Source organism: Pseudochaenichthys georgianus, unplaced genomic scaffold (genome assembly GCF_902827115.2).
Source record: "Pseudochaenichthys georgianus unplaced genomic scaffold, fPseGeo1.2 scaffold_1375_arrow_ctg1, whole genome shotgun sequence".
In the NCBI taxonomy this organism is placed as follows: Eukaryota; Metazoa; Chordata; class Actinopteri; order Perciformes; family Channichthyidae; genus Pseudochaenichthys; species Pseudochaenichthys georgianus.
In genome coordinates this window covers 22,354-36,038 of record NW_027262248.1, presented here as the reverse complement: position 1 = coordinate 36,038, position 13,685 = coordinate 22,354, and the positions used below count along the sequence as shown (strand labels likewise).

General features: G+C 42.3%; 1 protein-coding gene across 1 annotated transcript; it reads right to left on the bottom strand.

Annotated features, from left to right (window-relative positions):
* Window positions 1–5,756: 5,756 nt before the first annotated feature.
* LOC117440988 (uncharacterized) lies at window positions 5,757–10,902 on the bottom strand. Its single transcript, XM_034077188.2, has 21 exons — window positions 10,799–10,902; window positions 10,651–10,721; window positions 10,472–10,567; window positions 10,263–10,387; window positions 9,752–9,895; window positions 9,586–9,672; window positions 9,334–9,498; window positions 9,163–9,259; window positions 8,861–9,078; window positions 8,623–8,779; window positions 8,136–8,344; window positions 7,938–8,055; window positions 7,625–7,824; window positions 7,442–7,556; window positions 7,192–7,361; window positions 7,022–7,119; window positions 6,813–6,943; window positions 6,454–6,643; window positions 6,234–6,375; window positions 6,029–6,149; window positions 5,757–5,958 (listed from the first exon to the last, which is right to left on the bottom strand). The coding sequence occupies exons 1-21, from the start codon at window positions 10,816–10,818 to the stop codon at window positions 5,888–5,890; spliced, it is 2,745 nt and encodes a 914-aa protein (XP_033933079.1). The 5' UTR covers window positions 10,819–10,902; the 3' UTR covers window positions 5,757–5,887.
* Between the last annotated feature and the right edge of the window lie 2,783 nt (window positions 10,903–13,685).

The following is a 13,685-nucleotide window of genomic DNA, read 5'->3' as shown; positions in this document are numbered from 1 at the left end:
AAAAGAAAGACATTTGGGGAAGCTGGGTTAATCGGAACATGAGTGTACACGGGTATAGACAGAGAGAAGGAAGAAGTAAGATGTCCCCCGACAAACTAAGCCTATATCAGCAAAACTAGGGGCTGAATCTAATCAGCCCTAACTATAAGCTTTATCAAAAAGGAAGGTCTTAAGCGCACTCTTAAAAACGGATAGGGTGTCTGCCGCCCGAACACAAACTGGAAGCTGATTCCACAAATGTGGAGCTTGATAAGAAAAGGCTCTGGCTCCCATTGTACTTTTAAAGATTCTAGGAACATCCAACAACCCTGCATTCTTGGAACGCAATGCCCTAGTAGGACAGTAGGGTATAATGAGTTCTTTAAGGTAAGATGGCGCCTGCCCATTAAGGGCTTTGTAGGCGAGAAGAAGAATTTTAAATTCTATCCTGTGTTCTATAGGGAGCCAGTGTAAGGCAGCCAGAACAGGAGTAATGTGGTCCCTTTTCCTAACTCTGGTTAGTACACGAGCCGCAGCATTTTGAATCAGCTGAAGCGACTTGATTGACTTCTTGGTACTCCCTGATAATAAAGAGTTACAATAATCCAGCCTAGAAGTAACAAATGCATGGACTAGTTTCTCTGCATCGTTTTGAGGCAAGATATGCCTGATTTTTGCAATGTTACGTAGATGGAAGTAGGCGGTCCTTGAAATTGATTTTATGTGGGCGTTAAAGGATAAATCCTGATCAAATATAACACCAAGATTCCTTACAGTCTCACTGGAGGCCAAATTAATGCCATCCATAGTTAGTATGTCTTTAGATAATTTGTTTTGTAGATTCTTCAGGCCAAGTACAATAACTTCAGTTTTGGTCGTGTTTAACATCAAAAAGTTTAAGGTCATCCACGTTTTTAAGTCCTTAAGGCAGTCTTGAATTTTATTTAGATGATTAATTTCATCAGGCTTGATTGATAAATATAGTTGAGTATCATCCGCATAACAATGAAAGTTTACAGAATGATTCCTTATAATATTGCCTAACGGAAGCATATATAATGTGAACAAAATAGGTCCGAGCACTGAGCCCTGTGGCACTTCATGGCTAACTTTGGTTTGCGTGGAAGATTCATCGTTAACACGTACAAACTGAGAGCGTTCAGATAGATAGGACCTAAACCAGCCTAAAGCAGTTCCCTGTATGCCAACTAAGTGCTCTAGTCTTTGCAATAGGATATCATGATCGATAGTATCAAATGCAGCACTAAGATCGAGCAAAACAAGAATAGAGACAAGTCCCTTGTCTGAGGCTATTAGAATATCATTTGTGACTTTAACCAGAGCTGTCTCTGTGCTATGATGTGTTCTAAAGCCAGACTGAAAATCTTCAAATAAATCATTGTTTTTTAAGTAATCACACAGCTGCTCTGCGACCGCTTTCTCAAGAATTTTTGAGAGGAACGGAAGATTAGAAATAGGTCTATAGTTGGCTAAAACCTCTGGATCGAGGTTGTGCTTTTTAAGAAGCGGTTTTATCACTGCTACTTTGAATGATTGTGGAACATAGCCTGATAATAAAGACATATTCATAATATTTAATAAAGAAGTGCTAATTAATGGAAAAAACTTCCTTCAACAGCTTAGTTGGAATTGGGTCTAACATGCACGTTGATGGTTTAGAAGAGAGAATCATTGAATGTAATTGTTCAAGGTTAATGGCTGAAAAGCATTCTAGTTTACTATCTAGTGTAATATTAGAACTTACGATTCCGGGAGCTGTTGATAACACTATACTGGTCGAAGGCAAGAGGTCATTAATTTTGTTTCTAAGAGTAACAATTTTATCGTTAAAAAAGCACATAAAATCATTACTACTGAGTGCTAAGGGAATAGAAGGCTCAATCGAGCTGTGGCTCTCTGTCAGCCTGGCTACAGTGCTGAAAAGAAATCTTGCATTATTCTTATTCTCATCTATTAATGAAGAGTAGTAGGCTGCTCTCGCTTTACGCAGTGCTTTCTTATATTCATTGAGAGTAATATGCCAAATTAAACGAGATTCTTCAAGTTTAGTGGAACGCCATATCCTTTCAAGTTGTCTAGACTTTTGCTTTATTTTGCGGGTTTCGGCATTATGCCATGGAGCTAATCTATGTTGTTTTATTTTCTTCTTTTTCAAAGGAGCAACAGAGTCTAATTTTATTCGCAGCGCATCTATAGCACTATCAACAACATGATCAATTTGGGGTGGTGTACATTTTGTATAAGTTTCCTCCCCTACATGCAGACATGCTATCGAGTTAAGTATTGGTTGAATCTCTTCCTTAAATGTGGCTATAGCACTAACAGATAGGTTTCTGCTGCAAGAGCTTTTGACTAATGCTTTGTAGTCTAGTAACAGTACTTCAAAAGTTACTAAGAAATGGTCGGATAAAGCAGGATTATGCGGTTCGACTAATAGTTGCTCAATTTCAATACCATAAGTCAGAACAAGGTCGAGAGTGTGATTATAACAGTGGGTTGGTTTATTTACACTCTGACAGAAACCAACAGAATCTAAAATAGAGTTAAATGCAACAGTAAGGCTATTTTTATCATCGTCAACATGAATATTAAAGTCACCTACGATAATTACTTTGTCTGTTTTAAGAACCAAAGTTGATAAAAACTCAGAGAATTCTGATAAGAATTCTGAATAAGGACCTGGTGCATGATACACTGTAACAAATAAGATTGGCTGCAAAGTTTTCCAGGTCGGATGCGTAAGACTAAAAACGAGGCTTTCAAAAGAGGTATAATTACATTTTGGTTTAGTATTGATAAGTAAACTTGAGTCAAAGATTGCTGCAACTCCACCTCCTCGGCCCGTGCCTCGAGCAATATGAGTGTTGACATGGCTGGGTGGAGTGGCCTCATTTATGCTGACATATTCTTCATGTCTCAACCAAGTTTCAGTGAGACAGCATATATCAATATTATAATCTGATATTAAATCATTTACCAATATTGCTTTAGATGCTAGAGATCTTATGTTTAAGAGACCACATTTAATCTTCCTGTTTTGTTGCACTGTAGTAGTTGTTACATTTACTTTTATTAGGTTATTATGTATGACACCTCTATTAGGTTTTACCTTAAATTGTCCTTGGGCAGACACACACACCGCTAATATTGGGTATTTTATTGGGTTCGGGATTCCTATGGGTGACTGCCTAGGAGAGAGCGCAGAGAAGCGTGTAAGACTGCGACTCTGCCTCCTGGTCTCAACTCCAGTTTGTCATGGATTACGTCCACAAAGCCCTGAAATGTTTGCCGAAATGAGATCTGCACCTTTCAAAGTAGGGTGAATGCCGTCTCTCTTAATCAGACCAGGTTTTCCCCAGAAGGCTGTCCAATTATTTACGAAGCCCACATTGTTTGCTGGGCACCACCAAGTAAAGACATATTCATAATATTTAATAAATAAGTGCTAATTAATATACATGTTGTGCATGATTGATACTTGTATTGACGCTCTCTACCTCTGTCATAACAGGTAATCAACCACAAGATGGCCAACGCGTTCGGGGAAGCGCAGCTGTACCTCACCATAGAAGAATGTGGACGGATGAAGAGGTGGCTGGAAATCAAGGGTACGCTGACCTGCACCCAGAACCGCTACTTCCTATACACAGAGGGGAATAACCAGTCGAGGAACCTTGCCTACTTCCTGAGGTTGGCATGGGCTGATGTGGGGCTACAAGGTCCCATTAAATTCACTGACCTCCGCACAGTCCACGCAGATAATGCGAAGAGGTTTCAGGACAAAGGCAACCGCCAAAGAGTGAGTGATTTCATGTGTCACAACACTGCAACTGCAGACAAATGTTATGCCAAGAATCCTTCTTTGAAGGAGGCTGCGGACATACGGCTGCTCTTCACAGAGTCACTGCAAGCAGCAGCGGCAGCAGCAGCATCAGGGGGGAGTGAAGAAAATTTGGGGGATATTGACATCGACAGCTCTGGAGAGGAGCATAGCCCCACTCCCTACCAAGACTCCACCGATGCCGAGACGTCAGATGAAGAATTCTACAAAAGTGTCAACGCTTGGAGAGTGGCGAAGAGGGACCAGTCAATGGCCGAACACAGTCCCTCAGACATGGGTGAAGAGAGGGTGCCATACTCTGCACCAACTTCATCCGATACGGACAATGTTGTCAGTGACCAACTTGTAAATATGCAATGTTTTGTTGTACTCAGGGGGCACAGGGGCACGATGATCTGGTGGTGTGCATGAAGAGGTTTAGTCCGAGTGAGGAGTGCTCAAGTGTGGGAGGATGTGTAAGGCAGAAGAGGGTAAAAAAAGTTAAAGTGTGAACCTCCAGCAGGGCAGGTTGTGCTGTGAAGAAGGCCGAATATGGATGCCGATCGGCGGACAGTAAAGCACCACAAAATCCACCACCTTTAAGTGTTACCAGGGCCATGAGAACATCCTCCACAGGAGGGCGGGTGCTGCTGCTGCGAATAAGGCCGAATATGGATGCCGATGGGCGGGCGATGAAGCACCGCAAAATCCACCCCCCTTTAAGGTTCCCAGGGGCACGAGTTTCTTGAGGGTGTGATCATCTGGGTTTAGTCCGTGGGGGGAGTGCTTAAGTTCGGGGGCCCGGGGACCCAAGGTGCGCGAGGTTATGGAAGTACGCATGTCAGGGAGAGATGCTGGAGCTCCTTAGTCCGTGTTTTGGGGGTCTGTGAGCGGCCCCAAAGAGGTGGTTTTGTCGGTGTACGTAATGGAAGTGTGAAATAGCCTGTTTGCTCATGGCAGGGAGGGATCCTGGAGCTCCTTAGTCCGTGTTTTGGGGGTCTGTGAGCAGCACCAACGAGGTGGTTTTGTCGGTGTACTTAATGGAAGTGTGAAATAGCCTGTTTGCTCATGGCAGGGAGGGATCCTGGAGCTCCTTAGTCCGTGTTTTGGGGGTCTGTGAGCGGCCCCAAAGAGGTGGTTTTGTCGGTGTACGTAATGGAAGTGTGAAATAAGGCATTAAGGCGGCCCTGCCTCCACCGCTTCACCAAAATCCCCCCGGAGGTACTTTATCTGTCCGCGGTTGTTGTAAGCAGTGGCCAAATGACTGGCTTTACAATCCCTGTGGAAATATGACAGCATTGAAAGTCTCTAAAACAATACATGTAATGAAATGACAAAGTGACAGAACACGATGGACGTTAGCTTTAACCGGGGACACAGATTTTGAGTTAAGTTGCAACACTAATAGCCTACAGACATCGCCAACAATTTAACAAAGAGTACCTGGACTGTAAGTAGGAAGAGATACTTTGTATACAGTTGTTCTGCACATTTGAAGTTCTAGTTTTCAGAGTGAGCATTTTCAAGTATTTGAGGGTTGTCTTGCTCAATTGGCTGTTAAGGTTCGTTGTGTTTCCTAAAGGCGGAAGTGACAACACACAAAAAAAAAAAAACGCCCAATCATGTTTTAGTGCGTCTCATGTAGGCGGGGCAATAACAACTTCAGAACGTCTTTCATTTAGCGCCTAAATCAACTTATCATTTTGACTTGATTATATAGGATATCATTTCTACATACGTTGATGCTTCTCTGCATTTTCTTGGAGTTATTAGGGTACTGGTTGACACAGAACCTGCTTTTATTAATATGTCACTTACAATTAACCACAGAAGATGCAACACATTGATAAAAGCGACTATATAAATAAATGTGGCTATTTTTTTTTTTTTTAGAAATTAGTTTATTTATTTATTTATTTTTTTAAAAACAGTCGTTAGTGTCATCCATCAATATAAAAGGCAGTACAGTACATTCATTGATACAACTGTTCCCCTGGTCCCAAACAAAACCATGAACAAAATTACATAAGGTGCAAATGACAAAATGTAAACACTTGTAGAAAATATTCAAAGGTCAGACAGAATAATCGCCCCAGAGGAGATCTGCCTTTGGCGTGTTGAGTCGGTGCTTCTTCGCTCTGCAAAACAAGTAAAGATTACCAACTGCACATCCAGATCGACGACATTTGTTCAGACTCGGTCACTTACCCTTTTTTACACCTGCAGGTCTTGAGTAGCTCTGACCTGGAGGATGCACACACTGGCCTCTGCAGGAACCATCTGCCTGGCTGCTTGTGTCACAAATCACTGCATCACAGTGGACATAGATCTGTGGACGGACAGGATGATTTATTACACGTGGCTACATGCAGCAGTGGCCAAAAGACTCCAGATTTGGATTTACAAGTCTTACCTGGTCTTTCAGAACCTCGTCATCTTTAGTGAAAGTGAACATCTTTACAGAGAAGCGCTTGATGTGGGACGGGACTAAAACTCTGGAGTCACTCACAACGGGATGGAAAATGGTTGCATAGCTGTCATTGCGATTCTCACAGCTAGTGAAGGAATTCCAAAGTTAAAATAAAGCAGCAGTTAAACAAATGAAGAGAGTAGTTAGTTTTGCACAACATTACCTGTCCACAATGATGTCCCAGCTTGGCAGAGATGTCCTATATTCATAAAGGGTTGCCCAACAGTTCTCAGCAATGAGTTCCAAGTGCGGGTCGGTAGAATGCATCAGCTCCACCTCAAAATACAGAGGCTGCTGCAGATATTTCACCACTGGATAATCCTCTGTTTGGTAGAAGAGCTCGTAGGATGGATCTGCAGGAGAAGAGTCCCGTTAGAGACAGGAGGCCTGGACATTTACACTTTCATTTCAAACCTTTATTTAATCAGATCGGTCCCTTGAGATCATAGGTCTCTTTTTCAAAGGAGACCTGCAAACAGTGTTTTGTATGCATGAACAAGATGTTGTAAAATTACACCGTGCCTTGGGAAAGCCTCATCTGCACCATCAGCTGCCCGGTGCCGATCTCTGCAGCGGGCTCATAGGTTCTTGGTTTAGCGCTGAAGGCAACAGTCTGAGTCTCATTGACCACATAGAAGCAGGAAATGGTTTGCCTATTGGGGGAAAAAATAATATATAAATGCATACATTGAAGGTGTTCATCTCCAATTAGACTTAATCAAATATTTTACCTGTAATCGGGATCAACTGGTGATGTGTTGGCTGCTCCTTTGGCGTTGTTGTAAGACAGGCGGATCTCATTTTCATACATCATGTAGTTGTCAAGGAACTACTTAACAACAAACACGCATTAACATTTGACAAAAAAACCTTTTGATATTTAAATGTGATTCACACTCACCGTTCTGGTGGTTCCACAGGTATCCACACTGAAGGAGAAATATGCAACGCGATCGTCGCTGAACTGTGGTGTGCAGGACTGGTCCTTTAGCGTCAGCTGACTTGGCTTCAGATTACGAGTAGATTCAACCTTCACAGCCACAGCGGTCATTGTGCCATTGGGGTGGCACTCTGGAGGAAGAAGCAGGCAGTGTAAAGCAACACACATCCATCAATTAAAGCAGCAAATATACTTACATGTTCCATCTTACCCGTTGCTTTCAAGGGGAAGTAGCACACCAGATAGAGATCAGCAAGCACCCAGTCGTTTGCACGATCCAAGAGAAGCAGGTCAATTCTGGATCTGACTGATTCTGCAGTGAGCAGCTGTGGAAAAGAAAGTAAAGTTAGCCAATGCAGAAGATCTATGGTGGGATTTTGTAGTTTTGACATACCTCGAAAACAGCGTCCTTGGCAGTGTATGGCAGAATGAGGCTGAGGTGTGTGCCGTTCTCATAGAAATTGTAGTCTTCAGCCATCTCAGCCGTCAGCTCTCGAGGTCCAACAATAGCCTTGAAATTAGAGCCGTGACTCCCGAACTTCACGCTGATGTGAAACTGGTTCTGGTCACAGGTGCCAGCCATGATGGGTAGCACTAGAGCAGCAAAAGAGGCTTTGTGTAGCTTTAACTCCAATACGTTTTATTTAATTTTAGAAAACACAATTTGCACGAAGATATTGTCAAAAGCAAATTCAATATGATCTCACCAATATCCTGCAGAGAGGCCTGCAGGTCGACCGGGAGCCCAAAAGGAGTTTCTTCAGGCAGGACGATCAACCCAAAGATCAGAGGGAGGAAGTAGGATGTAACCAAGCGCTCGGGATTCTGCAACAAATGAAATAAAAGCTCAGCAACACTGAAAATATGCTGGTACAAAGTGATATTTTGAATCTATAATGTCATACATGTTTTAAGACAACATCGGCATCAAAGGACACTTGAAGAGAGAAGCTCTTGGAGCCATTAGCCAAGCTGTGTTCCTGGACTGTGAAGCCTTTGGCATTGCTCTCCTCAACAGTGAGGACCCCGGTGGAGAAGGTGATGTTCCTCAGCTCAACGTCATGGAGGAAGGTTCCCAAGAGAACGCTGAACACCCGAGTCTCTGGGACAGTGTCTGAGGAACAGAAAGTGGCAGGTTTACAACTTCTAAACCAGCCTCAACATCGATAGAGAAACATTGAGTAGTTGGATTGAGTGCCATTTAAAAAAACAAAAAAGTGCCCTTTGTAAGCAAAAGTAGATGTTGTACTTGCCTTCAAATCCCATCCAAACACACCATTTTGCAAAAACTGAAGACTTTATTTAATGGGTTTAGAAGTCTTTAGGATATATCTGAGCAAGCGCGAGTTCAAATGTCTTTTTTTTTCATACCTACTAGAAAATGTGACTTACCATCCTGGATTTGGGGAGATTGAGGCATCAGAGGGGTCATGATGGGGAACAAAACCTTGTATCTGGTATCATCTTGGGTGTCATCTTCCCTCCACAGTACCTCGAGCATGGGCTCCACAAAGTAGGTGATGTGGTACTGGTAATCTGGGGCATGGCTCTGCAATAATTCATGACATTTCAATAAAACATGCAAATGCACTAGTGACTCTTGCATTTCTAATCTAGAGATTTCCCCAACCTTGTAGTAACCATCAGGCGAGCCCACTGGGATCTCGACGACGATGTGGAAGTCTGTGGTGCTCAGTGTGTACCCCCGTGCGGCCATCTGAGATATATCAAGCTTCTGCCCGTTGATTCCCATGTGCATTTCTGAGACTGTAATTCTGCCGTCCAACAGAGGAGTCACACGGCGAGGTACGTGCCAAGAGATCATATCCTCTGTGAAGAGGACGCCACCTGTTGATGACAAAATGGAGCTGTTGAGGTTAACTGTGCAACAATTAAGCTCACTGTGAAGGCAATATGTTGCTCAGGACTCACCTTTGGGACAAGCAGCTGCCAAGTTCACTACATTCAGACCCTGTGGTGCCATGTAGTAGGCGCTCACCCTGAACACTTCCATGGAGACTCCAGCCACCTAGAGAGGAGAGGTTTCATATAATTGACAAGGAGGGAAAGGAAAGAAACACTGTATAGGAGTGTGTTGCTTACATCCTCTGAATAAGTCTCTGCTGTATTGTACGGGCTTCGCATAACCAGACGACTAGAGGTAGTTTTGGCAGCGTAGCCGGCTTGTTCAGCCTCTTGCAACACCATGGCCACTGGTTCTGGGGTGTAAAACGTCATCTTCCAGATACCTTGTGATGCACCAGAGGCCTACAGGAAAGAACAAATAATAATTAAATCCTCATTGGTGTAGGGTGGAATTAAACTGTAGTATCTGAACGGTTGAATTCAACATACTTCAAGATTGGCATTGAGCTTCTCGTCTTTACCATCCCGAGTCTGACCCTTAGCTTCAGCATCGAGGTTAGCCATGTGGTGCGAAACCTAAAACAGAAAATGGTGGTTTTAGCATTCGTTTCCATACACACAAGATGGTGGACTAATCAATGTAAAGATGACCTACTTCCATGTAGTTCCTGTCGCAGAGGATCTCCCTGGATGCCCAGCGAGTGTAGCTGCAAGTCTGAGACACCTCATGACTGACCACGTCTGATGGATTATCGCCGTACATCTGGAGTCTCAAGCCAACGTTAAATGTAGCATCATCCTATAAATATATAAAAAACTAAATTAAGTGAAACTCCCCAATATTCTTTGGTTCCAGCTTCTTTATCATTGAACATGTAATATCCTTGCCTTCAGGGACACATTTGAAGTCTAAATGGATATTTGTGAATGTAACAAACAAGTCCAGAAAGTACCCAGTAGATTAATTGAGGAATACAGTTTTGAGTGGGGCAGTGCTAATATTTTAGGGATGTACCAAACAAAAAGGGAAATGTACTTTGGGTCTTTTAACGGTAAGGGGTTTGTTTGTTGAGCCATTAATTCAGTCACTTGAGACGGAATTAGCACAGCTAAACTTGGTAGAAAATTACATTGAATGCTGTTAAACCACTTTAGCTCAAACAAACCTTGTTGTCCACAAAGCAGCCCATGAGGGAGGTGTAGATTCTGGTGTTACCCCACGGGTCAGACTCCATGCTGTATCCACACTGAGCAGCCATGCTAGGTGTTAACAAAATGTGCTTGGTGCCATCTGAGGGGAGACAATAAGCTTTGTCAGGGACCCCTTTCCTCAGTGATGAACCAATCAGCTGCATTATTAGCAGTTAATACTTACGGATAGCCTCCACCTCAAGCTCGTTTCCCACTGCTAAAGCCTTGTCCAACGACAGTCTCATTACATTTGCGGCACAGTCAGACTTTAACCCACTGACTGTTAAAAGAAAAGGCTTGTGAGGAGAATGTAAACCGACTTAATATGCTGTGTAAAATGACTTAATGAGAATTGAAGCTTACTTGACTGTGAATGTAGCTTCACATTAGGCCTGGCTTGACACAAGATGATAGCTGCAGCCATCCATAACAAACTTGAACACATAAAACACATCATTTAGAGACAATTAAGTACACACATAGAAATACATCTACAAGAAATGTAACTTACATGCTCCCAAGCCTCAGCATGTTGCAGTAAAACCAAAAAGAATACAGTCAGTATCAGAGCTTGGCAATGTCCAGCAAACCTTCCAACAAAAACACAAGTCTAAAAGGAAGGGGACTGGATGATTAACTGAGACATCAGCAGCTGCTTTATATTCCACTTAACGACAAAGCACAGATGAGGCTTGTTATGGATTCCACACACACACACACACACACACACACACACACACACACACACACACACACACACACCACACACACACACCACACACACACACACACACACACACACCACACACACACACACACACACACACACACACACACACACACACACACACACAGGGTGAGCTGATGTATGCCTAGTTTATTAAGAACATATTGTAAACACATATGTATGGAAAGGAAAACACACATTTTTAGTGTAAAACAAATATTTATTGTTCAGCAAAAGTAGATTGTATTTGATATATATTACTTTTTTATATTTGAAGAAGCAACACAATAATCCACAGTTAATAATAAATTAAACTTTTCCTGAAAATCACATGTGCTTTTGATTTCTCCTTTGAGCCTCCTTATAATGACTGTAATCTAACACTTGATTATTGTTTGTATATATTCTCAAACCACTAAGGATGCTCTAACATTTATTACAGACAGTAAAACCCGAGCTTATCGTTTCACCCGGGTCGATTTTTCTGCTCTGTCCAATTATGAAATGATATATGTTCATATATGAGGCCATAACAATATGTTCCAACTGGAAGAGTGTTGAGTCAGTGCAGAAGAAGGAATACTTAATGCTCTGCTTAACAAAAACCATATCAAAATTTCCCTGTGGGATTTCTACTTGGTTTCATAGGTTCAAACTGAATGTTTTTGCAGCAATAGTTTTATTTTCATTGTTTCTGTTCCTTGTGTAGGTTATTTTGTATGTGGTTTGTGTTTACTTTAAGGTTCATCTTCATTCTGATATCTTTAATCAAAGGGTTCATGTTCGGATCAAATACAATTCCAATTTTCTATACGATAGCTGTACATTATTGTAAATAATTTAATTTAATGTCCTAGATGTGCCAGGGAGAGTTATAGAAGAAATAGATAGTGTAGTGAATTAGTTCTTGAGGGAGGGGAAAGGGGTAAGAATAGCAAGAGAAGTGTTAGAGAATGAGTATAGGGATGGAGGGTTAAGATTGGTTAACTTAACGAGGAAGGTAAACACGTTGAGAGTGAAGAAGGTAATAAAATACCTAACAAATAAAGAAGATCACTTATGGAAGGACTTCTTGATGGAGGCGATGATTGAATGTGGAGGGTGTGGGGGAAGTGCTATTTTTATGTGTATGAAAAAGGGATGGATGGAGAGTGAGTGATTTTCAAAGGGAAATGATGAATGCATGGGGTATGTTTCTAGCAAAGGTGAAATATGAATGTAGTAATGTAGAGCAAGTGTGGAGACAACCAATATTTATGAACAATAAAATAGTAAAAGAAGGGAAAGTTATATTTAATTTGCCGATGTGGAGGGCGGGTTTTAGGGTGGTAAGGCAAATGTCGGCCTTATGGACAGAGTTAACGTGGGACTTGTCCTTCAAATGTACCCTTGTCCGCTCAATGGAAATGTGATGTCAACTTCCGATGCAAAGTCCCTGCCAGCGGCTGGACACATTTTACCAACTGTGCCTACACACATGCAAGACTTGGGGGTGATCTATGCATGTGTCTGAGGGTAAAATAATGGCATTCCCCCATTTTTTTTGTTATTCTGTGTTACCAGGGGCACGAACTTCTGCCCGGTGTTCCCTCTTGGTTTAGTCCGTGGGGGAGTGCTTAAGTGTGTGTACACAGGTTCGCCTGGTGCCCAAGGTTATGGATGTGCTGGTGTCACCCCATATTCACATACCTTTTACCCGCCTCAAGAGGCACTATTTTCGGATACAATTACCCGCCTCAAGAGGCACTATTTTCGGATTCAATTTATCCATTTTCACCCTTTTCTCTGGTTCTTCCAAAAGATAACAGAGTATTTCCTGACTCTGGAGGATTGCAAGGGGAGTTGTCAGGGGACTCTACCCGCCTCAAGAGGCACTATTATCGGATACAATTACCCGCCTCAAGAGGCACTATTTTCGGATACAATTTATCCATGTTCACCCTTTTCTCTGGTTCTTCCAAAATACATCAAACATCCAGGTTTCACACACTAATTCCTGGGTAAGAAAGCCACCCTGGACGTGTCGTCAAATGTGGACTTTTAATGGGAGTCGTCACGTGTGGATGAAATGGACATATCCTCCCTATATTCACACCACTTTTACCCAGGTTTCACACACTAATTCCTGGGTAAAAAAGCCCTGTACATCTCCCTGGATAAAATGGCCATATCCTCCCTATATTCACAGTGATCTTACCCAGGTTTCAGACATTAATTCCTGGGTAAGAAAGCCACCCTGAATAGGTTGTCAAATGTGGATGAAATGGACAGATTCCTGTACATTTCATGCACTTTTAATGGGAGTCGTCACGTGTGGATGAAATGGCCATATCCTCCCTAAATTCACAGCAATCTTACCCAGCTTTAACACACTAATTCCTGGGTAAGAAAGCCCTGTACATCTCCCTGGATGAAATGGCCATATCCTCCCTGTATTCACATCAATTTTACCCAGGTTTCAGACACTAATTCCTGGGTAATAAAGCCACCCTGGACGGGTCGTCAAATGTGGATGAAATGGACAGATTCCTGTACATTTCATGCACTTTTAATGGGAGGATGAAATGGCCATATCCTCCCTAAATTCACAGCAAACTTACCCAGCTTTCACACACTAATTCCTGGGTTATAAAGCCATGTGCACCCTGTATTCACATCAATTTTACCCATG

Excerpts from the sequence above, each read along its gene's own strand:
- LOC117440988 (XM_034077188.2), bottom strand. The coding sequence starts at position 10,818 with ATGCTGAGGCTTGGGAGCAT. Across the intron at positions 9,499-9,585 it reads AGCTCAATGCCAATCTTGAA|GCCTCTGGTGCATCACAAGG; the intron begins GTATGTTGAATT and ends TCTTTCCTGTAG. Across the intron at positions 8,345-8,622 it reads ATCTCCCCAAATCCAGGATG|ACACTGTCCCAGAGACTCGG; the intron begins GTAAGTCACATT and ends TCTGTTCCTCAG.